Source organism: Platichthys flesus, chromosome 10 (assembly GCF_949316205.1).
Source record: "Platichthys flesus chromosome 10, fPlaFle2.1, whole genome shotgun sequence".
NCBI lineage: Eukaryota > Metazoa > Chordata > Actinopteri > Pleuronectiformes > Pleuronectidae > Platichthys > Platichthys flesus.
Window position 1 is genome coordinate 9,628,328 of NC_084954.1, and position 27,580 is coordinate 9,655,907.

General features: G+C 42.8%; 1 protein-coding gene across 1 annotated transcript in view; it reads right to left on the reverse strand.

Annotated features, from left to right (window-relative positions):
- The window catches only part of rps6ka1 (ribosomal protein S6 kinase a, polypeptide 1), a 48,066-nt gene extending 21,307 nt beyond the window's left edge, over window positions 1-26,759 (reverse strand). The window contains exons 1-2 of the mRNA XM_062398137.1: window positions 26,058-26,759; window positions 17,366-17,410 (exon numbers count right to left, since the gene is read on the reverse strand). Coding sequence (XP_062254121.1) covers window positions 17,366-17,410; window positions 26,058-26,120 — 108 coding nt within the window. The 5' untranslated portion in view covers window positions 26,121-26,759. The remainder of the gene's footprint in view (window positions 1-17,365; window positions 17,411-26,057) is intronic.
- Window positions 26,760-27,580: the final 821 nt, after the last annotated feature.

Sequence of the window (27,580 nt, forward strand, 5' to 3'; positions counted from 1 at the left end):
AGATGATGGTAAGAAAGTAAGGATCAGATTTATTTTTCTTATTTCGAGGCTACAATCCACATTTAACGTCTGAGCAGGAATAGATATGAAATTTTGTTTGCACATTTCCCACTCAAAATGCGACTCCTTCGGTCACTGAAATCTCATGGGATTTATTCATTTGTATTACATTACGTCCACTGAGGAGGTTATGTTTTCACCCCTGTCAGTTTGCCAGCGGAATTACATTTAAATATGACTGAACTGAACATAAGTGGAAGGATGGGACCTGGACAACTGTGGAGCAGTTCTGGACAAAGAGGTGGATTTGTTGCCATTTTTCAATTTCCCAGAGAATAATGAATGGATCTTCATGAAAGTAAGACATATTGGAGAGAGGGGACTCATGTCTATGATTGTCGGCAATTGTAGTCAGCATGAATTTAAGGGGACTGTTGACGGAGGGATTTGGGCCTTATGAGTGCCAGAGGGGATGCTGCAGTTGTAAATACAAAGCAACTTTGACATATTTTGATAAGGTGAACATTCACACATCCAGAAAGAGGACGATTCATTTGAAATTTATTCGACAATCCAACATTTACAGGAAGCAAACAGAAGCTTGTTGGCCACAGTGAACCGAAACTATAAAATGTCCGTAAATCTGAAAGTGCCACTATACATGGTAAATATCATCCTATGTATATCCTACTGCTGATATAAAAATATGGATTTGTAAAACTTTAAATTGCAAGAAAAATGTGGCAAAGAGATGGTGAAAAGAAAAAGAATTGAATGTTGACAACAAAAGCAGCAGGATATATGACAGATGGAACAGGCACAGCCAAAAATTGACCAACATTTGGTTGGAGGCTGGTGGGAATTTGGAACCCTGCCTCTGGTCTCTGTCAGACTGGCTTCAATCAGGACGAGTGAAATGCATCCTGAAGCCGATTCCTCTATTAAGATTCAGTGATGTTCAGTCGAAATGACTCAGTGCACTGGTACTGACACAAAGCGAGATTTCACTGTTGGAGGTTAAAAAGGAGTCAGTTGAATATGTGGAGTAACCACTGTGAGGCTGCATCCACTGGCGTTTGAACTCATTTGGGAACAGATGGACGGTGTATTTTTGTTAATGCATGCGTTTTCTGTACTGCATGCTCTATGCTGCTATGGCAACTAAGGTCAAAGGTTACATGAACCTGGGGGCGCAATACATAAAAACTGCTGAGAAAGAGAAACAGATGAGAGAGAGAGAGAGAGAGAGAGAGAGAGAGAGACGGAAGAACAAAATACCAAAAAGGAACCAAACAACACACATTTAACACATTAACTTGATAAATAGTTAAATGGAAATACAAAGAAGGATGCGGCCGAGTTACTTGTATAAATCAAGGGAGAGCAATAAATGGCAGAGTGGAGCGAATAAACATATTCCACATCCATATTAATGAGAACCATAAAGGACGAGGGGAACTGGTCGGAACATTTTCCTTAATCAACCCCCGAGAGGGAGACGCGTGAAACTATGGCAACACTTCTTTTTCTCCTCTCTGTCTCCATCTCCAAGCATTCTCTTTGTACAACAAGAGGCGCTACGAGAGGCAAGGCCACACACATACACACACACTCACACACACACACACAGACAGAACACTTTTTAGGCGATGCTTCTAGGTAACATTTGCCGGCCTCCATCTCTACAAACAAGAGCGGTTTTGTGCCTTCACACTCCACTTCAATATGCAATTTGATGCCAGAATCCTCCCTTTCATTCGATCCCTGCTACATGAGCAGGAGATGTATCGTTATTTATTCTGTAAGGTAATATATTATGATGGCCTTTAAAAAAGGTTGGCAGTGTCATTTGTGACTCTAATACCAGAGACCTTTCAGAAAACACAGACTTATCTATAAGACAATGCACATACACACTGGATGAGTAATGGTGCCGAGTCCCTGTCAGAGAAGTCCTGCGTAATCATCAGTGCTGTTATTACTGCATGGGAGTGTATGTGTGTGTGTTTGTTTGTGTGTGTTTGTGAGAGTGTGTGTGCTTTCTAATTCAAACATGAATGAATATTGTGAGTAGAGCACAGAGGATTTATGAGAGGTGTGAATTTGTGTGCATCCGCGTTGTTATAAACCTTTTACCTCGTGTCGGCACAAGTCACAATCAGAGCCTACTGACGCCAAGGACACGGTTACCATGACAACTAGGCCCGCAGCAGTCATAAATGGATGGAGGAGGAGGGGGGTGCGGTGGAATAATGGACGGATCATGAGTTGCATGGTGTTTAAGTCTAGTTTGGTATTTTCTTGTTGTGATCTGTTCTGGGATAAGTTGAAGTATTTCAACTTGAAAAAATACAGACAAGTCGCTGCTGCATCAAGCCACGGAGCCAAAAACACAGCTCAGTGGACACAAACACGTTGGAGGGGCTGTGAGCTGAACTCATACTAATGTTTACTCAGCTTGTTTCCTCGGATAAAACAAAAATCCTTAATTTGGCTAAATTCTAAAGACAAAAAAAACCAGAATGATTTAAAAAGAATATCATTACAATGTTGCTTAAACTGGATACAAAGGCAATGCAACCCCTTCTAGCAGACTGGTTGCAGGCACAGAGGAGATATCACACCGACAGGAGAACAAATGAAACAGACTTGACCTTAATAAAAACGATAGTAGATTATGGTCAAAATTAAAAGTGGGTACACAACTCAACCATTTAAATTCAGATGTAACATCTTCTGAGGATTATTCAGAAGATGGGCACCACTCTCTTTAAATTTGATTCTGGTTTCATACAACCTGGATCTCAGTTTTCATTAGTTGACCATGTTTTTAAGTAATAATGAATTTAACGGCTACACACTATCCGTCCATGCTGCATCTATTCTCGTGACCTCCTGTCACTTCTCAATCATCAGTATGCTGCTTTTGAACTCAAACAGGTCATCAGCACGCAAAGTCATCAGTCTATCATCCCCTGATTATCTACTCGGTCTGGATTTGCTATTAATGTTCAAACAAGCAGAGAATAACGCGAATTAAAAAAAAAAATGTAAGTGAAGGTTTTTGATGTTTGCCAGAGGGGCTATAGAAAAATGTAATCATAGCATCATGCAGCCACGCCAAGGGAAGAGTGCTGACATGAAGACAGTCTTTGACAGTAAGTTTGAAGACTCCCGGTTCAGATAATTAAAAACCATATATTGTAAAAAATGTACTGCCGTTCATAACCTTGTCTGATTTAATGCTGATGTTTTAGCAATGGCACCATAATATATATATCAATATCATGATGGTGAAAGCTTTTCTTTACCGAAATTACAAAAGCAGTAAAAAATATGACCTTGATGAACTTCAATAAACCGGACTCTTTCTTAAATAATCACCTGTTTTTAAAAAAAACTGTTGGAGAGATAAAGAATGGTTGAACAGCGTCGCTGGAAAACAAGGCAGCGAGAGCAACGATACGGCCGAGAGGCAAGAACAGAAACAGAGAGCAGGAGCAACAGAGGTTATATTGAGTACAACAGAATCCAGAGATTTAGAGCTCCCATCTAGCGCAGCAGCAGGCTGGGTAATTGGACTGTAAACCATCTGTGTGTAAGTGAGTGTGTGTGTGTGTGTTTTGGAGAGTGAGTGTGTGTGTGCGCCTGTGTGCCCACCAGCCACCTGGGTGACCTAAACTGCTGCTGCCATTAACAACGTTCCTGCTGATGATAAACTCAGATAAGTGGACGCTCACTTGACAGACACCACAATCGATGCCACCAGCCCCTGTCACACTCACTCACAACCCCCCCCCCCCACACACACACACACACACACACACACACACACTTGTACTTCTATTTTAGTGAAGACACTTATTTCCATAATACATTCCCTAGCCCCTTAATCATTCCATCTAAATGTCTAACCCTAACTTAACCCTAACCCCAAGTCTTTATCCTCAAACAGCCCATTCAAAAAGTGAGGACCGGTCAAAATGTCCTGGCTTTGCAAAAGTGTCCTCACTCTAGGGTGAATGCTTAAAATCAACCTCGCAAAGATATAAGTATATCGGAACTCACACACACAATTTGGAATGTATAAACTGCACCGCAACTTCACTAACAATCACTGATTTACTGCCTTGAAGCAATTGCTCATACACACACACACATACACATTTAAATGTGCACACACAAACCATGGGCATCCAAAGGGAGTCGTAACAAGGTCTGTCAGCTACAGGCAACAAATAAGGACCATTTTTAATTTGTGGTAAACCCATCTGCAGAGGCTCAACTACCTCACTGCATAAACACAACACTGCAGTGTGTGTTTATACACTGTAGTGTGTGTTTATACACTGCAGTGTTGCGATTGTGTCGGAGCTGTCCATCCGGCTTGCGTAATGAAGCCGATTTTCCATTCTTCACTCTTGTTCACTGACTAGCTCGCAGTGTAGCAACACAGAGTTGTTCACACATAACAGATGGAATAAACACAGCCTGCGACTATTCACAGACAGCTATTGATTTGTTAAGTGCCATTCAATCAGAAAGCACAATGTCAAACATCCTTTTTTGAAAGACTTGGTACGACCTTGCTGAAAAGTCGGCATTCAGCACCAGACGAAACCTCACAGAAAGGAAAAGAAGAAGTTCGGCCGAGAATCTTTTTTAGCGGAAATAAAAGCAAGCTAAATAAACGGAGCGGGATAATCAAGGACGCCTGCTTAACTAATCGTCAAACAGCCAGGCTTTATCTGAATTAGAAGACCTAGTGATGAATTGGGCTTTAAAGAGGAGCGCTGAGGAGTAGTGGTGGAAGTTAAGAGGGGTGATGAAGAGAAGGAGGCTGTATTGGAATGTTCGGAGGAGAATGATGGGGGACAGTGAGAGTATGAAGGAGGGCATCTTCAAGCCTCACCGCTTTTTCTCATTTAGGAGGTCTACGAGTGTGTGTGTGTTGTCCAGTACGCACGTTGTGGGGACCTAGAACTGTCTAAACAGTCACATTATGGGGACTTTTCGTTTCTTATGGGGACACAAAGCAAGTCCCTGTGATTTAAATCCTTACATTGAAAGGGGAAGACATGTATTCATTTCACGATACCTTTAGATGAGGGTAAGGGGTCAGGGTTGACCCAGTCCAGATTTTGTATTGACGTCCGTCCTGAGGGGTCTAATCACACGTATAAATGTGTGTGTGGGTGTGTGTGAGTGTGTGCCTCTCCATGTGCGTATGGGTTTGCGTCATCAGGGTTCCCTCCCTGCCGTCATCTGAACTGCTGCAGGAGCACTGCAGGCCGCTCCGCACGCCACCACGACACAGTCCACAGGCCGCTTCCACTCGCTGTTATCGCAGTGATTTCAATCATCTGATCAGACAAGAATTAAAAAGCAGCAACTGGCAGGTCTGGTTGCTCCTAGTCAGCCTTTTCACGTAATAATCAAATGAGTCACACCTTGCTGCCTTTGAAACTGACTCATTCAATCCTATCGCCGTGTGTGATGTGAGGAGACGGAGAGGCTGAGGGGCAGAAAGTCACACCAGAGCAGATTGAGTGTACGGGAAAGAAAAGAGACATGGCGGACACATTCAGGTCAAGTCTCGACGCCCCTCGACGATAGCCTCGAAATGTCACGTCTTCATGATCAGATCTGTTATATGACAATAGGAAATGACAAGGGCTACCAGTGGCTGATGCATTACTCATCAGCCCTGGCAGTTAACATCTCAAAGCATAATAGTTCCAAAATTTTTGCTGCAAAGCTTTGAGATTAATTTCCAGAATGTTGCTAACTTGTCCAGTGTAGACTTTTGCTTAGAGGGCTGGTTGACAACACATCAAAAAGAAAACCACAATAATTTTTTTCACAACCTCTCCTCCTCGGAGACTATGATGTAGTGACTACTAGCGCTCATGACAACTGCTGATGTGCATATCATTAACTTTTCCACAGTTTATTCCCACCTCTCTCAAGCTGAAAGTGAAACACAAGTGTGATTATGAATCCCGTCGCTCTCACAGATATTTTCCTTTGTGACAGTCGCTACATCAGTGGGTGAATAAAAATGAAAAAGATGGTACACAATCCATAGAATTCACTTACTGTCAGAGCCTGAATATATCATCACTTAGTTTACATAGGACAATTTGGGGGAGGGGTGGGGGGTAACCTAAATGTTCCATCATTGCTCACTTGAATTTGGCCACTGATTTTAGACCAAAATATCATGAATACCCATGAATAGTACATATAATTATAAAAGGTACATGTAAAAATAGTACATATGACAATAGGGGGCCTCATATTGGTTCTGTTTTGAAGAGGTGTGATGCAGCTTTACAGGCTGTTTGTTTTTCCGTTGGTCTTTCTCAATTGAATCAATAAGTATGCAGCTTGACAGCGAGTCAAAACATTTTCACAGCAAATAACTCTAACAACTAAATTGAAAACACTTTTTACGTCTTTGTGTTGCATAATAATAATATTTAATTTAACAGCCTTTTTACAATGGCTGCATCAACATATCTGGCTTCCTTGAATAGACACAACAGCACCGTGAATAAATTGTCAATTTATTCAAGTGAAAGCAGAGAGGAATAGATGATGATTTAGCTACAAGAAGAGAAGCTGAATGAGCAGGTACAACAGAGTGTGTTTAATACACACACACCAATATACAGAGAAACTGTGCAACTGTATTACTCACATGTAGACAAAGACATGGGATCAGGTCCAAACAAAGCATGTTTAAACCAAGGACAAATAAAGTACTTCAACCCTTAAACTAGATTTAAAGCATCTGTGTATTGAACATTTCTGACTTTGATACCCCCTGGTGGAAGTATCAAAACCACTGTGGATTTCATTCTACAGACAAAAGCTGTAATCATTACCTGTAAAGGCTCATTTATGCTGACATATAAAACAAATGGTGGCTTCTCTTTGTACTTTGGGCTAACTATTCCTACTAATCCCTATTCGTCCACATCTTCTGAAAGCGGAACTTTGTGAGTTATTAGTTATATGATGTTATGTCACCATTTACAACATGGCTGCTGGGGATTCCTTTCTTACGAGACCAATTATCAAAACCTCCTCCACTGTCGCCAAATTTGTCAGATACTCTCGACTCTGCGCCGCCCTCTAGTGCATGAATTGCTCAACAACCCTGCCGAAGTTGAAGAGCAGTGACAGATACATTGTTTGAAACTAATGAATCTCTTTCCGTAGTCAAAGGCAGCATTAGCGAGTCTTGACTGGTAAATATCTACAGAATAAAAAGAGGCAATAACGTGTGTATTTCCTGCTAGATGAACAATCCTCTCTATGCCAGCTGGCCTGAGAGAGTGATAAAGTAAATTGAATGGGGTATTGGGTAATTTTCCCTACTGCGCTGTATGAAAAAGCAGGCTTGGTCTCAACACGTAGACAGTACAAAAACAACAGCTGCAACCTGCCATTAGGCTTTTCAGATGAACAAGGATCTAGTTTCTGACTTTGCAAAGTGTCTGGACCACTGCATGTTTGAAAAGACTGGGGAGCACGGCTGGTTTTCAGAGAGCTACTAATGACTGAAGGAATCCCACTGCACGGATGATAGACATGTGGCGGAGGGATGAAAAATACACCTCTGTGAGTTCCTTCTTCTCCAACCACCCCAAGGATGTTCTCTCTTTTGAACTCCTACTTCTTTAATCCAACCTTACTCGACCCCAGCACTCCTGTGGCTTTGAGTGTCATTAGAGTCGATTAGCCGGCAATCTTTCCAGCAGCTGTTGTGACAACAAAAAGGCGACTTCTCTGAATCTGGGAAATGACTAACATAAGTGGTTTTCAGTCATGACCTGCGGGTAAAATAGGCTACGGAGTTTACGCAGATTTGGGCTTTCACGAATGCACAACACAGCGGGAGATTCTCTGCAAAGACGTGTCACAACAACAACAACAACAAATCCTCCGCATTACTCAGGCAAGAGGTTGAGCAGCCGGGGGCAGCAGACGGAGACAGGAAGTGACGTATTCACTACGCTGCGGGGATGATGAGATTTTCTTGGACAACACACAGACAGCGACCTCAGCTCTTATCAACACAAACTCTCTTGACATTTCCGTCTGTGTCTTCTACGTGTGTGTCGCCGCTTTTTCACCGGGAAATATATATATATATATATATATATTTTTTATCTTTCGCATCTGTCCCGCGTTGCATCATCAACCCTAACTTGCTATGGGCTAATACTGCGGGGGATCCCCTGCTGTGTCCACAATATATCGACTTCTCCTGGGTTTCTAAGGACATTATACTAAGAGGCCAGCTGGATCTTGATATGAGACACTTTAATGTCAAAAACTAAATTTTAAGGAAGCACAATTCTCCTAATTTGAATATATTATTTTGATTATGAAAATGACAATGACAACAGCATGAAGGATTTGTACAACTGAAAGTATAACTGACAGATTTCGTTCCAGGCACAAAGAGAAAAATCAATATTTCTGAAAAAAAAAAAAGAACCCTGCTCTTTAGTCTGATGTTGTTCTACTACCTGATCGGCTCCTGGCATTCTGCCCATTGGGAGTATCTATAATGAACAGCTAACTAGCAGCTAATCACACACCCAAGAGCTGAAAGGAGGTGCTGAGGTATGAAGGTTAGAAATTTACGTTGCCAAGAAATATCGAGGAGGCAGAAAAAGCACGGGGTGAGAGAGGAACTGCAAAGAGCAACAAGCTCCGTCAGCTCATCTGAACATAATCCTGCTGAAGAGTCATTTCAGGGCCTTGTTAAGTGTGTGAGTCATGTACGACAGGGACGATATTAGCTACACTACAATGCATCCAAGAGCGGGAAAAGATGAGTAGACAGAAACAAATAGAATCAAATGTTCTAGCTTCAGATGCAGACACAGCAAACTGTCTATGTCTGTGCTATATCTGGACCCAGCACATTTATATGTATGTATGTATGTGCCTCCAAGTTGTCCTGTCACATGGTGGCATCCAAGACAATACAAACTCCTGAACTATATAATAATGACAGAGCTGTCAGCTGAACAATGCTATAAAGGCACACACCCTGCTCCCTGTTCTTACTGGTTGTCATGGTTAGTGTGTTTACGCATGTATTTTGTCCCGGAGCCAAATCTGCGACGGGTGGAGCCAATGTCACCTCCGAGTTATTGTCACAGTGCTATTGTCAGCAATCATCCAATTCAAATGTAAAGCTTACATTTTTTTTATAGGTGGGAAATGTTTTTGTGTGCACAAAATACACACATGGACAAACACACAATTTACTTAGTGCACGTCCCCACCTGAATTGGACCAAGGTCCAAACCAATGTTCGTGTCTTTGTTCCATAGTTCACATTTGATCTGGTTAGCTTTGGTTTCACATTGACATTTAGTGAGCACGCCACAGACCGGTTGGTTTATTGAATTGTAGCCGGGAAGCGTTTCACATTTCATGAGTGTGTTATCGATACGCCTGGCATTAGTCTTTCCCGTTGAATGGAGACAAGGAATTAACCAGTTGATCAATCGTTCATTAATCCACTTTAATATCATTATGGCATTACCACCAGCATCACCAACTTCAGACAAAGTACTGGGCACTAGTTTGAATGCATCCAAATGAAAGTCCTCATTATTCATATATTATATCATCAGAGCTCAAATTAATTAGACAGCTATATGTTAGGGTTTATTTGCAACAGGAGGGAAGTACTGGTTCATATCCGTGCTTTTCTTAACAAGTTCAACAAAGTTCAGGACTGAAAACTTCCCACGGGCACCCAGAGACAAATGGACACTGCCACAGACAGACACACGGACAAAAAACACCAATAACATGTTGCACTGACTAGACAATAATTCACTGAGTGCATATTGGTCTACATCCTGAGGCCCAACGTGATATAATCAGTCACAGACAACTCCATTCACTACACCCTCTAACCCCAATGCCATGTTAATAACCACTCCCTCTAACCCTGCACTGGAATGTGAAGTGTTTCGCTCTGCGGAGCTCCAAGGCGTGTCCAAACCTTGTTAAAACAGGCCTATGCTCAGTGGGGATCACAGCCAAGCAGATATGCATTATGCATTACTCCTCTGGCAAGATCTCACCCTCTTTTGCAAGATGATCAGGTTTTTTTTCGCAAAAAACGTTGCAGTTTTGGCGATACTGTTCAGATCACGAAACACAAAAAGACAAGAGGATTAAGCTGAAAGAACAGTCCAACAGCTGTCCTCTGTCTATACAGTCATGTTTAATTGTGTTTATTTTTAACCTTTATTAAGCTCATGAAGTCACACTGAGCATAGATTTCCCTAACCCGCAATATCCTGTTGCACAATCATCGGGATACACAAATCGAATCCAGTGTGTCGGAACTTTACTGGTTTGCACATTCATTTTAAAAGGGTTTGAGCAAGGAAAATGCAAAAACGACATGTTATAATTCATATATTTAGTAAACGGATTCAGTATGACAGGTTCGGGGATATGATCTTCGTTTTATTTGCAAATAATTCTTGGCGTCCGTTGGAGCTTGGCAGACAGGAGCAGCAGATGGTTGAGGGATAGTACCACATTCACATGGTGTCAGGTTATTTATTAAACACAAGGAGAGTGATGTATGAGTTCCATGTTGCAATTTCCAGTTCACTGGTACTCCACAAAAACACCACGATTTGCTGCAACATAACAGCAGTACTTCATCCTGATGGGAACATGAGCTTCAGCAGGCGCCTGGGGCAAATATCACAAGCCACGATCTCCCCACTGCACAAACCCAGTTTCTTCACATAAATCCCAACATTAGTCAGCAAAACCCAAAGGAAAGAAAAGAAGTGGAGCAGTTTACAGAACGTTTTGCATCAAGAGGTAAAATGCAAACAGCCCATGCTGGGATGTGAGCCAATAGAAAAGGAGACTGAAGCAGTAGAAATAGAGAAATAAGAGGAAGACGAGTGGGGATAAACTTTAATAATTACTTAACAACACTAAATATGCTAAAGCTACATCCATAATAGAGTTCTAGGGCCATATCTGAAATCATCTTCATCCACAGTAACACCTGAAAACCCATATCACATGATCATTCACATGCACTGGACATGCATGTACAAGTGTAAACAGGAAGCAGATTGTCAGCTTTGCAGTTGGTTGCCTTTGCCGCAGGAAGTTGAGTCGTGATAAGATCCCAATCAGGAAGCAAATGCAGGTGATCGTTTCCAAAGGTCTTCATTTCGGCCCGAACTCACTACATTGCACCGTTTTGGGGAGCCACCGTCACCTTTGACCACTCAAATCAGTTAATCCGTGGGTCTAAGTAAATATTTGTGAATATTTTAAAGGATTCTCTTGAGGCGTTAATAAGCCTCCCCCATAAAACCTAACCTAAACCCTGAGGTATCATGTTCACAAAAGCATGATGTCCCTATAACCTTGGCCTTTGATCACCAAAATCAAACCAGTTCATCCATAAGTCAGAGTGAATCTTTGTACCACATTTGAAGATAGTCCGTCAAGGCAATCTTGAGATATCTTGTTCACAAAATTGGGACAGATAGAGGGATGACCAGAAAACACAATGCATCGGCCACTGGTTGTTGCAGGGAGACATGGTTACGCCAGGAGTGTTTCTAAACTTCTGTTCTAAGCACTACAAACTCTAGAGTAGAATGGATGCTAGGTGTAAATTTAGCAACAGATATTTGTTTTAAAACAAAAACTTTGTAGTGTGGATGTATCCTAAGGAGAGTGTTCCCCTTAACAGACAGGCATGGCAGGGAATGAGAAGTTAGTCAGCCCCCACATGAGAGGATGTCCCTGAGGGACACAGTCAGTCATTCTGGGAAATCTGACCATGAGTTATCTTGCTGATGAGATGACATAACCCACACTATCCTTTCATATTTCCCAGCAAATATGAATCTACAGCCAGAGGTGCACCGCAAAGCTTTGTCATATTGTTGTAAAAATAAAAAGATGAATGATGGCTTTGTTTCTCTAATCTCTTCTCTTCTTAAATGTTTTTGTCTCCAGCTTCCACGACAATATCCTACTGTCTTAATCAGTGTCACTTAGCAACCACAACTATTCATGAAGAGGCGAGATTATGCATTCTGGTCACTCTCACATGAATCCAACAATAACGCCCAAATGCCATGATAAATGCTTATCAGTGACGCGCAGGGTGGATTCCTCGCCAGCCTGAGTGTCATCTCCAAGTTCATCTTAGAATAGGTTAGTTAATCCCATGAGCTACAATGAAAAGCAAGTGCTGGATGCACGGCGGGTCACTGCAGGGAACAGATTGTGCACAAGAGCCTTCTGTGTGCAATCTTAACTCCATCCAGGATTTAAGATTACACAGTTGATTCTGCAGGAATCGGAGACGGCAGCTTTTTGTGTGCAATATGTATTTGTGTGTTTAACAGTGTCAGTGTGTAGGGGGAGGGAGGCGCCACATAAATCAAGTGCGAGGTCAGGTTTGCGAAAGGAAGAGAGGGCAGTTGCCATGCCTACAACATGCATGTGCAGACAGCGAGGCTATACAGAAACACACACACACACGCCACGAGGCTATGCAGCCTTGACTTTCCCCATTTCCTGACTCGCCAGCCCTGCAGCCATCTACGGAAGCCCAGGGGTCAAAAAGCTCATCATGCAATCCCTACCGAAACACACACAGACACACTCTCTCTCCCTCTCTCTCCACTAGTAAATATTTAATCAGTCCTGGAAACACTCAACACCACGGCTGCCCTGAGCCCCACTTCTGATTAATGCACACATGAACAGCAAGGCGACGACGACCTGCTTGTGCAGTTAGCGTTAAGAGGATAAAGACGGACAAGCCAGAGGGACGTCAGATCGGTCCACAGGGAGATGCATGACGGTGTGTTTGTTTGATTCATAAAAATCCTTCCACATAGAGTCACAGCGGGCCGAGTCATTCTGCCCCCTCCTTGGCTTCCTGCTTCCCGAGTCTCTCTTCAATCACAAGGCTCCAAACTGTATGACTGCGTCTGTGTGCATGACTTGAAGGGGGAACAATGCCGGGGCGGCCGACTGTTTTCTCTCCACTCATCTCCCTGTACTCCAGTCTTCCTCTGTCATTTGCTCCTCCCTCCTTTCCCCTCTCCGCTCCTGCTTTTCGACAGTTCCTCCGCTCCTCTGTTCTCTCCGCTGTGCCCCCTCGTCACTTGGGCAGTGAAGCACAAATACCACTCGCTCAGCACATCGCCATAGTAAAAAGCCTTTATCTACATTAGAGGGACGACAAAAAATGTCACCCCCACCGATGGAAAAGGCATTAGCTCCTTCTGCTTGCTGCCCTCATGCTTGGTATGTGGGAGTTAATATACTGGAATGGGAATCACACACACACACAGTCGTGTCTCCAGGAGTTCAGAGGACAATGGTTACTACTTGCCTAACTTAAACACTAACCCCCCAACCTACGCCAAACTTAAACACACCAGGAAATTGAAACATAATGATAACATTATAGGGATTTGCCTTATCTTCCCTTTTGAAGACAAGAACCCAATTTGTGACGGCATAGACAGAAAATTAAGTCCCCACAACATGAGTAATACCTGGACCACACACACACACCCGAGAAGCAAAACTGCATGCTGTGAATATCATTGACCACATTCTGTGCGTTTCACAACATGAGTTTGTGAATGTTGCATATAAACCGACAAACCAGCATCTATGTTTTTCAGTTTGTGCAGGAGAGATAAGAATATCCAAAGAAACTCTTTAAGCCATTACATAGCTTCCATTTCTATGCACAGTTTGATCCAAACAGTCAGATTTGGGCTACAAAATTACATAGTGGTGAAAATACCCATTCAAGTTTCATGGAGTCCAAGGGGACCTCTCTGTATTATTTGTTTTTTCCAACTTCCAACTTGAACATTTTTGCTTGATATAGTCTTTTTAAAGGCATATTCTGTGACTGGTGCTCAGTTGTTGCTCCAATCTCCCAACTTGTGGTGGATAAAATCAATAAAACAATCTCATTACCCAAAGTTCTATTTGTGATTAATCTGATTGTGTCATTATTGCCAATTAATCGCCTATCAATCAACTAATACTTTTTATTAGCAGCTGAGATGTGAATTAAAATCAATCAGCAGCAATTAGATCATACAAAACTGTTATGAGAAGTCCAAAACTGTCTGGCACCTCCATACCTGAGGCTGTCTTTTCCATTGTTTCAGCTTTTTGCACACATCATCCTCAGATGGAGCGCCAAGGGCAAAGCCGATGATATGATTTGCTGCTAGAAATAGGCCAATTCTCAGGGAGGACATAGGTGAGTGGTATAATTGTTTTGTGACGAGAAGGATCAGTTGAGTGTCCTCTCAGGTGACAGTGAGATCCCGTCAATACAGCTCAACGGATGCCATTTATTGGAACCTTCTTTAAAAAGGGCATAGATTAAAATAAACAAACCTTTGGAGAAATATTAAACAGAAATGGTGGAAGGTTGACTTCCAATTGATACTTTGACTCAGGCTATATTAATTAGAAGACCTTCTCCTAGCCCTCCTCTGGTTAAAGCTAGGGTTGGTAATCCAAAACAAATGAGATTAAAAGGTTTTTAGAAGCAATTTACCAACTCTTCCTTTAATTGACAGAAACAATCAACAATCATTATCCTGATAAATCAATATATTAGGTAATTTATCAAGCAAAATATGTTGGTTGCAGTGTCTCAAACGTAATTTTCTCCAAGCGTAAGACCGACAGCCGGCATCTAACGCAATGGCTGATAGAAATCACTGTGTTGAGCCCTGCATTGTCCGCTGGGAACAATGGGACTAAATAATTAATTGATATTTGTAAAGAAAAACTGACTGAGCTATGATTAGTTGCAGCACTCGTGAGCACCTCACTTCATTATATTTTTATGTATCCCCCTTACTCTGGTACAGATGAGAAAAAAGGCTTTAAAAACCATAAAACCGGGTGTGAAGTGCAACCTGCCAGAAAGCCTCACCTGCTGCCGTCACCTTTACAACCAGGTTAATGGCTCAGAAAAAGCCTGGGACGGACAAAGGCAACAGAAGCAGCACCACAGGCCGAGTGATACGCTGTGGTGGTTTTATTAACTTTTACACCATGTGAGGAGTCGGGGAGAGAAATGTCGGGTAACAGTAGACGGCTCATTAGTTTTCTGCAGGGACAGAGGACTGACTTAACCTTAGCTACCCCTCAGACACACACACACACACACACATTATTACTCAACCATTATAAAACCTTTTTCAGGTTAACATTCACATCAGCCATCCTCTTTGCCTTGGTCTCAGTTGTTACCTTTGTCCCCTCCCCCTCACTCACCCCTTATTCCTCCCATTAGGTCTGCTGGAGCCAGGTAACTCCCATGGCATGAGGAGATAACAGCAGCCATTATCAGATTCCCAGCATTCAAACGGCCGCTCGGCATCGACCATTGCTCTGCCTGCATGGTGCCAGAAGGGTCTGGGGACAAAGTCTACCCACACATGCTCCAACAACCCAGATCTCATGGTGAGATTTATATAGTTTAAAAGGAGAGAGGCAGAGTTATTCTCACCATATACAAGTCAAAATCTAACAGGATAATATCCTTCAGGCTTCTTATTCTTATAGGGTTCGTTATTATCTCGTGCCGTCTCATCTCTTTTGAGAAACACGAGCCACCTCTCCTGCAGACTCCCAGACACAGACTCCATTTGAACAACATCCTGTTTAACTAGATTACACAAATGATCAGATTACAGAAATACTCCACAATCAATTAGCACAATATGCAATGTGCGTAATCACAGTGCTGCCCAGGCCTGAGCAGTAATTAAATATTATCGACTTTCAGCAGAGTCCAGTGCTGGTGATATGATTAGTGTAGAAGTGATCCAACGGCGCCGATACTAACCCTTTACGTGGATCTGGTATTTGCCTTGATGCAACGATCCCGTTTTACGAAAGGTGGGTAGCTTAGTTTATAGCACCTCAACTTTCGGACAAAAATGGCAAAATCGGCTGCCCTTAAATTTAGGGAAAACTGAGTAATGCCAGTCAATTTTAAGGCTAATCTATGCTAAATGTAAGATAGCTTCACAAAAACAGACGGAGCCTTTTGTTTGTACTAGGCATTGATTTTTACTTCTTCTGAAAGCTTACGGATACGGACAACAAACAAAACTGAGCAGTGCCATAGGAAATCATGGGGGGCAGAGTGGGCCACAGTTTTTATTAAACTTTTGCCTCTTTCTTAAGAATTGCTTCATCACAACGTCCTCCACGTCACCATTATTGTTGTAGTCAGACACCGTCGACTTGGTGCTGCCCTCTAGTGGATGTATTATTTAGCACGTACCTTTTTTTGTACAAAATTGCACCATAAATTAGCCTTTACTCCGCATGTAATCACTTTGTTATACTGATTACTTTATATACTCTATAATGTGTGCATCAATAATGCAAAGTATTTCCATTAATATTATAGTAATGGCTTGAGCCATTCTGTCAATTATCCTATTATTATTCAAATCAATTAAAAGGCTTGGGTCTTTTTTTGCTTGCCTTCAAACACTAATGGCCGGCGTGGCCCTTGTGTGCTCGGTGCTTTGACTGAAACCCGGCGCTCTCCCTCAGTCACAGCACATTGTTCTGAATTGAAAGGAAAGGAGACATGCTCTTCAGAGCCTCTCCCCGTTGAGAGTGAGAACAGAAAAAAAAAAAAAAAATGAGAGGCCAAGCGAGAAGGAACATTTCCTTGTCCTCTGCTCCATGGCTGGAGAGTAACAGTCTGCAGGAGGAAACAGGATCCCGTTTCAGGGCTGGACAATAAAGCATAGAGGCCAGGGCCAGGAGGCAAAAAAAGGGCTGACTCAATGATTCTCAGGGAGTGTGCGTGTTTTCGTGTGTGTTTGTCTCCGCACGAGACATCATGCAGCATGTGTAACACCACAGCCTTTTAATATTGACCCAGACACATCACCGTACGCGGCAACACATTAAATTGCAGCCCACTAATGTCCTCTGAGGGCTGTCAATGCAACTGCTGGATGAACAAATCAATGCACAGTCACACATTTGCGAGCACGGACAAAAGAGAGCACGGCGGCTTCCTGTTCTCTACTTGCAAAGATGGCAATGGCTTAAAGTGAAAATTGCACAAATTTGTCTTTCAATAGAACTCCACATAAGAGCTTTTTCCGAGTCCTGTCTCTGTTTCATCCGACGTTGAGCCGCATGGCCAAGTGAATCTGATTTAGGAGCATGTGTGTGCAAGTGTTTGTGTGTGTATATGCTTGTGCATTTTGTGAGTCTGTGTTTCAGAGAAGCCGCGACATACCTTGACAGCAGGTGTGACTCCGTCATCAGTTGTGCTCTGCCCATTCTGTCAAGAAAGCACATGTGAGAACCAGTCAGAGCGGGTAACAGTACACGTATCGCATGTGTCTGTGAGTATGTGTGTGTGAAGGAGAAAAACACAATGAGAGATGCAAGGGAACATTTTCAAGACTGCGTGGGTTGCAGCAGTCCATTGTATCCAGCACTTTGCTCCCCCACTGGCAAACCTAATAATCTGAGGCTGCCACACAAATGCACATCCTTCACCCCCCCCCCCCCCCGTAGGTAAGTAGTGTTGAAAAGGCTAATCATTGTTATTTGTAAAACAATGACTGGCCACAGGCAATTCAGAAAATCAACATGCTATTCTTACGACGTCCAGAAGTGAAGTGGGTGGATAACTTCGAACATTCACTCGGTTAGATTATAGGTTTCCACGTGCTTCTATTGCACGGACAGATGGAGAACAAGGAGAGTGATTAATAGAAGAATGAGGTGATTTTGTGTTTATTTAATGTGAAGGGGTCGTAATGATGTCAAGACAGATTAGAATGACTTGTTATCCCAGATGTTCGGTCTACAGAGGGCAGACACTGGGACACGAATAAATCAGTAACAGTTCCACATTTAGAGTCTCTCACACACACACAGACAAGCATTTTAGTTTAGTTTAGTTCATTATTTGGCAAATCATTCTCCACTAACCTTGATGTTTAACCTCCTGAATGTGAAAAGTTTAATGCAAAAAGGCTGTTTTCATATTTATCTGCTAAAATTTCTCTAAGCTCATCCGAACTTTGGCTAACAAGTAAACGTTTAAGTGTCTGATATAACATCTAGTCTGCAGGACAACAACAAGCTTATTTCAAGAAGACATACTCAGAGACTTGACTTTTACACAGCTCTTTAGTTTGTCATCAGTGATGTAGGAGACGTCATGAGTCCAGCAGGCAAAGTAATATTTACAGATTACTCGATTCCGGACTATTTTTTAAATGAGGGATAAAGAGTAGATGTAATTCTTTGAGTTGTATTGAAAATCCGTTAGAATGATGAAAGGTCTTAAATAGGTTGATGGGGTTTATTTAAATTGGCAAATCTTTTTAAAATCATTTACTGTATGTATTTGCACATTTCCACACTATGGCGCAACTGGTGGTCATCACTTTTGCAACACATAAACGGAACCATTAAGAACATTTGAGGGTTGAGTGTGAAATGAAGTCCTTGATGATAACTGACACCTTAAACTGATCACAGAAACACTCCTGGGCTCAGAGTCAAAGCCTTCTGGATAAATGTGAGAACCTCCGTTAAAACAATTTCCCCCCTTTTTCCACTTCTTTGTTTGTCTTGCCATCACAGAAGGGCGACCCTGAGCTTGTCAACTTCCTTCTTGACCTCTTCCTCCTTCCTCTTCCTTTGCAGACTACACAAAACAAGGCAGGCGGGCAACACAATGACAAGCAGTGGCCTTAACGATCAAACACTTAACCTGAAGGGTTCAGGGCGTAGCGAGGCCCTTCAGGGTGCAGAGGCTGTGGCATCGGTTTTGATTTGATGGGATACTGTACTGACCAGACGTAAAGATCCGACCATAAAAAAAGCAGAGCGTGGATATAATTTACTGCCACTGAAATACCCCACTGCATCTCACAAATTGGATTTGTTTGGCAACTGGTGGTACTTCCTTATATTCTACTTTCACTAATCATCAGCTATTAATTGGCTGGGTGCTACAACCCTGCAATCTTACATAGTCTGTGCCGGAAATAGTAAACAAAGTAAAACCTAACATCTCCACAACACTAACAATCTACAGCATATATATAGTTTAAAGAAAATATTTATTTTAACGTTTCTTGCTCCCTAAAATCGGTAAGGGCCCAAAAAATTCCGTATTGCTTTTCGGCACCAAAGGGTGATATCAAGAGAGTTGTACTTGAACAAAGTGTGCCCTTCATTAAAGCTGCCAGGGGCCTAACGTGAGGTGGAATGGGAGACGTGGAAGCAATTAAGCAACCGAGTGCAGTTTAAAGTCAGGCACAGGCCGATGTATTTTAGGAGAGGGTATTTAAAGAAAACCAAGAGGAAGCATACGTGGCTAAAACAAACTCTGCGGAGGAATCTCGATTTGCTTGTTTACTTCACTTTCTCTTTCGCTCCTTTCATTTATCTTCCCTCGGTGAGGTGTATGTGTTGGGGTTTGTTTAAGCCAGTGTGGTGATGACCAGCAACGGGAATTCTAAGTGATTGAGTGCAAATGCCGGAGTTTGTGCGTGTGTGTGGTCACACATGCCTTCCCTTCTTTGCTGCTCAACACATTTCAGGCTCATTAGCGCTGCATGGCTGATCCAAGTGGCCCATTTAATAGTGCTTTCCCTCCCCTGCACTTCCTCAACGAAAGCACAGGCATGCATGTACACACACACACGCACACACAAACACAGCCACATAAATAAACTCAAAGTCAAATACATGAATACAATGAACAAACGTGACAACCCAAGCATAGCGAGAATGCAGGGGTGAGGGAGCAGACGAATTCCTACCGTGATCAGTCTTGAAGATGTCGACAATCTAGTTTTTTTTTGCAGGGATGTTGTAATTCTATGACATCTACAATCAGTCTATTGCAACAACATGGATCTACGCTACGTCCACCTTCCAACGTAATAACCGTCCGGCCATAGGCTGGGCTGATTTGCCAGTGTACGCCATGTCTCTATCTAAAGCTGGACTCCAGATATTCGCCCAAAATTAACAACAGTTATTACGTTTCTCCTGCTGGCAGAACACAGCAGGATATTGTCCTGAGCACATTTGGAAGGAACAGGACAAATCTGTTCAACCGCCTTTAAAAGGAATCATCTGAAGGAACAAGTCAAATGTCAGGACAACCTCACTCATCTGTAACTCACACAGTCCTGAAACTAAACAATGGAAAGGGGAGATTTTAGCGGGGACACTTTACGTGGCTACAAAGCCGTTCAAAGCTGCAGACCCGGTTCCATTTAAGACACTGATTGGTTTTGAGTCTGGATATTCTCGACAAGTTGTGAGGAAATAATTTAGACTTTGAACCGTCACTGAGTTTTAAAAAACAGATCACGATATGATATTCTGGGAAGGGCAATCACCCGCAGAAGGAAGTAGTTGTGTAAACATGTAGAACAAGCGATTTATGATCCACACAACTTCAGAGGAGGAAATAAAACTGGCCATAAGCAATCAGGAGAACTTTTAATTTCTCACAGGACTCCCGTATGCTCCTGTATAACATCACAAAGTAAACACTCTCAGGGTGCTGGTGCTCGGAGCATTTAGATAAATCTGTGTGATTAGAACAACGCTGCCCGGTAACTAGGCAACGGGCAAACACATTAACCATTCTGTGTTGTCGTCTGTAATTTCTACCGGACTAAACTTGTTGTAATCTAACCTGCCACTGAGTATTGGCAACAGGTCACATTACTAATGTACCCTCTTGGTAAAGGCCTGAAAATGGAAGCCGCTACCGTCAAGTCAGGTCTGTGCTAAAAGGTTTATGTCTGATGTCCGCAGCCATAAAAGTGGAGAGAAAGGAAATTAGGTTTTTCAGACATTAAATCTGCACAACTCCCCACAGGCTGCACTGTGGATGGACACATTAAAGTCAGCTTTACAGGAAGACAAACTTTTAACTCTTGAAGTCCAAAGGAATGAGAACGCACTTTCTCTTGGCACCTTTCGACTAAAGGGTTTTGTTATCACATGCCCACCCAGCCCTGCTACACACACTGTTCCACAGGTCACACCCAGATAAACCAAGCCTACGTGCACACACACACTTACATAAGTACTTGAGTGCACACCGCTGACCACACCTGGCTGACAAACATGGCACTCATTCTTCTCATTAACTCCCCTTTCTCCTCGTCTATACGTCCGATTACGTAATGGAGAAAAAGACTCCACGCTGTAGACAAGTCCATATGTCTGTCTGCCTCAGGCCCTCAGCTCAGACAGTCTGTGCTCTGTATATTCAGGCTTGTGCTGTCCTGTTGTGTAAATACATACAGTACACTTTTGCTTTTTACTTTGCTCTCTTTTCTGAATTATAAAAGGAGAGTATATTAAGTACTTTAAATAAAATGCATAGCATGGAACAATCTGAAGCCTGAATCGACTGATCTGATCAACATTACATTTAAATCCAGACTGGGTGCCAAATTCTAACATTTAACATCATCTCCCCTCATCATCAACATCGTCTTAGGGAAACTAGAAGAGGGAAAATAATCAGCAAACTACCTAAGAAACACTTCAGTGCTTCTCCGACTAATTCTAACTCGATTACACAACAATAAGTGTAAATTCACCCTTTAAAGCGGGAAATATTTTGCATGCGTCTGCGTATCAATTGCAATGATGTTTAATAATTTCTCAATGGCCTGCATGAATCAATGAAACGGGCCAAAGTAGCAGAGTTGCACTTGAGTTTAGAGTTTGGCAGAGGAGGGATTCTTTTTAAATAAGGGATCAAAAGGCCATGGATCCACTTGGCAGCTCTGCAGTGGGACTCTGATCCGTGAATACTAGCAGAGGCATGATTCAGATGTTTCAAAGCAGTGGCCGATGCAGGTGGTGCAGTGACTCAACGGGGACGGGGTTGATTTGTTCAAGAGCCTTTATCAGAAATGATTCATTTAGGATTAGTTAATTCACAATAGAAGTTCAATGACAAATAAATAATTAAATTAATATGTTTGATTCACTTTATTTGCACATTTATTTCTTGCCTGTTTTGCTTAAAGCTCAATAAGACACTCACATTATGAATGATGGCGACACAGTATTTCATCAACCAGTGCTTTGGAGCACATCTCCCTGCGGCTACATCCACACCAGTATCTTATGGTTTTAAAAAAAATCGACCTACATCCAGATGAGCATTTTAGCTAGGCATCAGAAGCAGCCTCTGTCCATACCGACACACCTGAGAACACGTTTCACTTGATCATTCACGTACATACACGTGATGTGCGTGAATGGAAGTACGTTGTCTATTTGCACGTGGGTGCTTAGTTCCAAACTACCACAACGGGGAAAACAGAATGATGAAAGGCAAGAGCAGGGACGACGATGTGGGGCAGAAGTTACGCAAAGCCCAAATGCTAGCATGGCACTAAAGCTTGTAGACAGCTATGGGTGTCCAAAGGATGAAACTGCGATCATCCTTTGGACGATGAGGCCTGCACCAAGCGTCGGGCAAGCACACTGTCAAGCATTAACACAACACATACGTGTGAATTTTGCATTACTGACACTTAGCGTTAGCCACGCTTTGTCACCCCTGGTAGAAGTCGTGACTGATAATGAACCAATCAGGGTTGACTGCGTTATTGTTACTAAACGTACGGACGGACAGAAACGGGAGACAACAATTTTAACGTAAAACGGGTCCAACTGTGTTTATTTTCTTCCTAGTTCCTAGTTTTAAGGTCTTGAAAACTCCTGGGTAGTGTGGACGCAAACGTTGTTTTGAAAAGAAACCATAGCAGTGTGGATGTAGCCGGCGCCGCTTGGTTTTACCTCGTAGATCTAGAGGTTATTTTGTTATGATTCAAGCAAAATTTTCAGCACGAACAACAATGTTCCATATTGGCCAAAAAAGCTTGTCTCTCGAACTGTCCCCATCTGTTAATGTGACTGGTTACACTCGCGTTGCTGTGGCCTCCGCTTTGATCCCTCCCACCATGTTCGCTGGCATGGCCTCCAGACTCGCTCGCTCTCTGTGCGCGATCAATCGGAGCCCCGTGCCGACTCCCGCACGCTGCCATCGGGAAGCAAAGTGTGCAGCTGGCTGGTAGGTTGGTGACAGGGATAAATGGCTCTGATCCCACTCTGACTGGCAGTGACTGGTGCGAGCAAATTAATGACAGACTCTTGTCACAGGCGGATATTGAGATGAGAAGAAAATAAAAGTAATTTCTCCTTTTGATGTATAGGCTGATATTTACACACACACACATGACCTGTATATGAGAATCGCACAAATTGATCAGAGAGTTGTGAGCGTCGCACAAACAAAGGCAGGGTATTTTTACCATATTAAACTTAGCACTATTCGCTGCAAACCATCTGCTCGGCTGCGATACGCTCCTTGGCCAACGCAACGCGCTGCAGGATACTGTAAATACTGGAGACTCCTGAATACATTTTGCCAAGATGACGCCGTTTCAAAATTGCTTCTTTATGCTTAATGTGCATATATTTTCGTTGTGCACCGATACTGATATTTCGCCTTCTCTAAAAAAGGACCACAACAGCTTTCTCTCCCTCAGGCACTAACTTCCAGCATTATGAGCAGTAGTAGCACTTGCAAGATTGATTGCACGGCTTAATGATTATATTATGATTAATTATTATATACCAGCCTACTGTCCATCCCTTTACTGGCAATACTAGCCCCATGCACAGACTTCACCTCTACATATTCTTATATATATTTTTTTTTCTGTTGTTTTTATTTATATACATTTTATTGTACCATCCACTCCAGCAGCACAAGAACACTTTCCTACTGGAAACTGACACAATCACATCAGCATTCCATTCCTGTAAATATGTTCTACGTATGTGATTTATGTATGTATGTCAGTGATGTGTTTAAGTGTATAAGCTACTGGATGATCTAAATTTCCCATGGGATTAATAAAGTATCCATCTATCATCTATCTATGAGTCAAGACGCCTCAACTTTAGTATTTCGTCAATTACGGCGTCAAGTTTAATGAGCGAACTCTGCTGCTGAAAACGACAACAAACATTTTTCACTCACACCTTTTGCAAATCATTTCCTCAGCACTGCTTGCTTATTAGCGCAACATTTATAAAATATCCACTACCAGTTAATCAGGGGAGCGAGAAATGAGCCTCATTCATTATGTCGCTCATCTCTGGTGGAGCGGTCTGAACGCACCTTGTAATTATGTGCACAGAACGATCCATCAGACACGGAAATGTTCTGGTACAGAGAAATCAAATAATCAGCAGATTTATTCAAAATAGCTAATTTATAGATCCAGATTTACGGAAAAAAGAGAGTGATATTTTCAAACCAGTACAGCCAGTTCCACGAGTGGCCTATTTCAGCACATAAGAGCTGTAGTGTGATTGAGGCATACAGTATTCACTAAGCAACCAGTCTGTTCAAGAGCCAATTCATGAATAATTATGCTGCATCAGAATAATAGGGTCTGAGCCCTATTAGCGCAGCTATTCTCTGTCGCTCGTCCTACATTCCATGTGCTCACAACAGAAACTATTCCATCTTTTTGAGAATCCACGCTAAACAAAGACGTCCTCCCGACCTGCAGCAACCGAGGAGTTCAATTAAAAACTCTGCAGCACAAACAGAATGACACAAGTGCAGCTGTCATCATGTTTGAACTGCAAATCATCTCCAAGAAGGAGAAAAGATGAAAAACAAATCAGTCTACTGAAACCGACTGATGATTAAACATTGTTGAATTTTAGACGCGCTGCTCTGACAGCTTATCCTGTTGGCTGATCTGTTAATGATCGCGACACCGGCCCCTAGTTCCTGATTCCTTCATGCATGAGGCAATGGAAACTCAACTGGGTGATATGGCCAAAAACTTGTCATATCATTTGATGTCACAATCTGTCCCCATTCTAATGTCTTGAAAGTTTAAACACTGATATTGGCTCCTGAGTGAAGGTTGTGGCTTTAAACTCTTCTTAAACAAACTTTTATCCGATTGTTTTTTGCCATTACTCATATTGCTTTTATCTGTGCATGGTAACCAAACGTCAAGGTGCATTACCGCCATCTACTGTGTTGGTGCACCGTTTATGGAACAAGTTGCTGCCTTGTGTTTTTCCCCTTTGCTTTTGACATTACTTTTAAATGATGCTGTATTATCTGTTCTGAACTCTTGTTTATATCTGTCCTCATTGTAAAGGCTGTTTTGAAAAGTAGAACGACTTCCTCACTGTGTTTGCGCAATGCATAAGCAATATGTGGATCTATATTGAACTTTTGTTATAATGCTTTTGCTGAAAATCCTATTGAGATAATTATTGAAATTTCTTTAACGCCCAGACCTACTGGTAACAACTCTGCAGGTTTTAGCTGTGAGACTCTGTGATCATGAGCCTGTGTGTGTCCTTCAGATGTGCTGGTATTTGTGTTTGGGAGCTTGGTAAATGGAGCTGCTGGTGACTTCCAGTGAAAGAGGGTTAATTGGAGCCATTTGAAACTTGATGGGGAATCATTTCTTTGTCAAACAGCTTGTAACAGTCCAGCGTCTCAACAAACTTGAAGATGTAAGCAACACACTTATACAGCTAGGGAGACCAGCCAAATTAGTTTTTTACTTATAAAAAAAGCTTTATGTCCACTGGAAAAGTCCATTCATCACATTTTGAGAGAGACCGATAAAGGGGAGACTTTCATTTAAACACAGGAGATACATTACAATCTATAAATGAAGTTGACCTACTCCAAAAGTCTAAAGTAGCCATTTAAGCTCTTTAAGGAAGTGGGGACTCAACACTTTCAATTTGGGGGAAGGTATTCGGTTTATTTCGCCCTGAACTTAAAAAAGCAAGTTGCAAAAAAAAAAAAAAGAAAAAAGAATCTGCTCGTGCACAAACAAACGTGGACACATGCCATTGCTCATTACCTCCGTCTCCAGCTGCACCAGCTCCATGGTGGGCCATGGCTCTGCGATCTGTGCAAGAGGCATTCTCGCAGCAGTCTCACTTCCAACCCCCTTTTCAGCGGCTCAAATCTGGCTCCTCTCTCCCGCGGATTCCTCCTCCTGTCAGGTGCAGATCCCCGGGCAGCTCCTCACTCGGGTCCCGAAGTCCAGGGGTGGGGGGGGGGAAGCAGGTTCCTCAGCACTTTGCTCAGACGAAGATGACGCGCGCTCAGCGGAGAGCTTTACAAACAATTGTAATCCCTGTGATTTGACTCCAGCGTCGCTCGGCCACTTGTGTGTGTGTGTGTGTGTGTGTGTGTGCGTGTTTACCGATGTGTGTGCGTTTGTTTGTATGTGTGTGTTTGTTGAGTGATAATCCAGATGCAGATCCAACAAACACTGACACAGCCTCTGGTCCTCCCAGGTATACGCGCGGTGGCTACTCACGATTTGAGGAGACGGGAGCGCGGTGCCACACTGTGTCGGTGCAGGCGCCTCCACCGGGGCAGTGCAGGACTCTAATGCCGCCTAAAGGAATTAACCACAGTCCGTGTTTGTCTTTGCAGTCGACGCCGTGTTAGATCTCTCTCCCGGGAGGGGAAGACTCCGCTGTGCCCGCCTGCTCCCTCGGTGTGCGATGCGCGCTGAGACCCCAGTGTGGCTCCGTAGTAAGCGCAGCCTCCAACTCGGGCTGTTATTGGCAGACTCCAGCAGGGTCTCATCCGGCCCCCTTTTCTCTCTCTCTCTCTCTCTCTATCTCTCTCTCTCTCTCTCTGTTCCGCCCAGGTCTGATCGCGCCATCCGCTGGCGGAGAGACGAACTGCAAATACGTAATGCCTGGCTGAAGCCCCCCTGCTACTGAATGAAGGGCCTCTACATGCTCCCTTCCAAGTACGCACGGTGCAGCAAGTGCACCCGAGGAACGTTAGGGCTTTTTGGTATCTTTTATTTGTCCTATGAGGAATAAATCGTATTCTTATACATGAATAAACGAAAAGGAAATAAGTAATATTGATTTATTTTAATTTTATTTCAATACCTTGTATATGTATTGGCATTGGCAGGTAAAATGTAAAAACCTCTCTTCTTTCTTTCTGTCTTTCTTTCTTTAGAGGCCATGAAGGGGCCATCATTTACACAGAGGGCCATGTTATACGTCCATCATCCATGCACAGTTCCTGATTGAGTAAGGTGCACATTTAAGTCATTCCTGGTTTTCTGTGAGCTCTATGGCTTTGAGAGAAGACACAAGGACCTCGACGGCAAAGCATTAGACCAAGAAGGCGGCCGACACCGGAGTCTTCGTAGAAAGGCAGGTCAAGTTTTCATCAGTGAAGAGCCACAGCTTTTTCGATCCTCTTTCCAAAGGGGACGAGCCAAGAGACGGGAACAAGCGAGAGGCTTTGGGCACTTGCGACTCGTATACAGCTCCTTCGTTCGAGGAAGGTGAAATATGGGATTAAATTATATTTCAGAGTTATCCCAAAAGTGGAAGCAGCTGGATA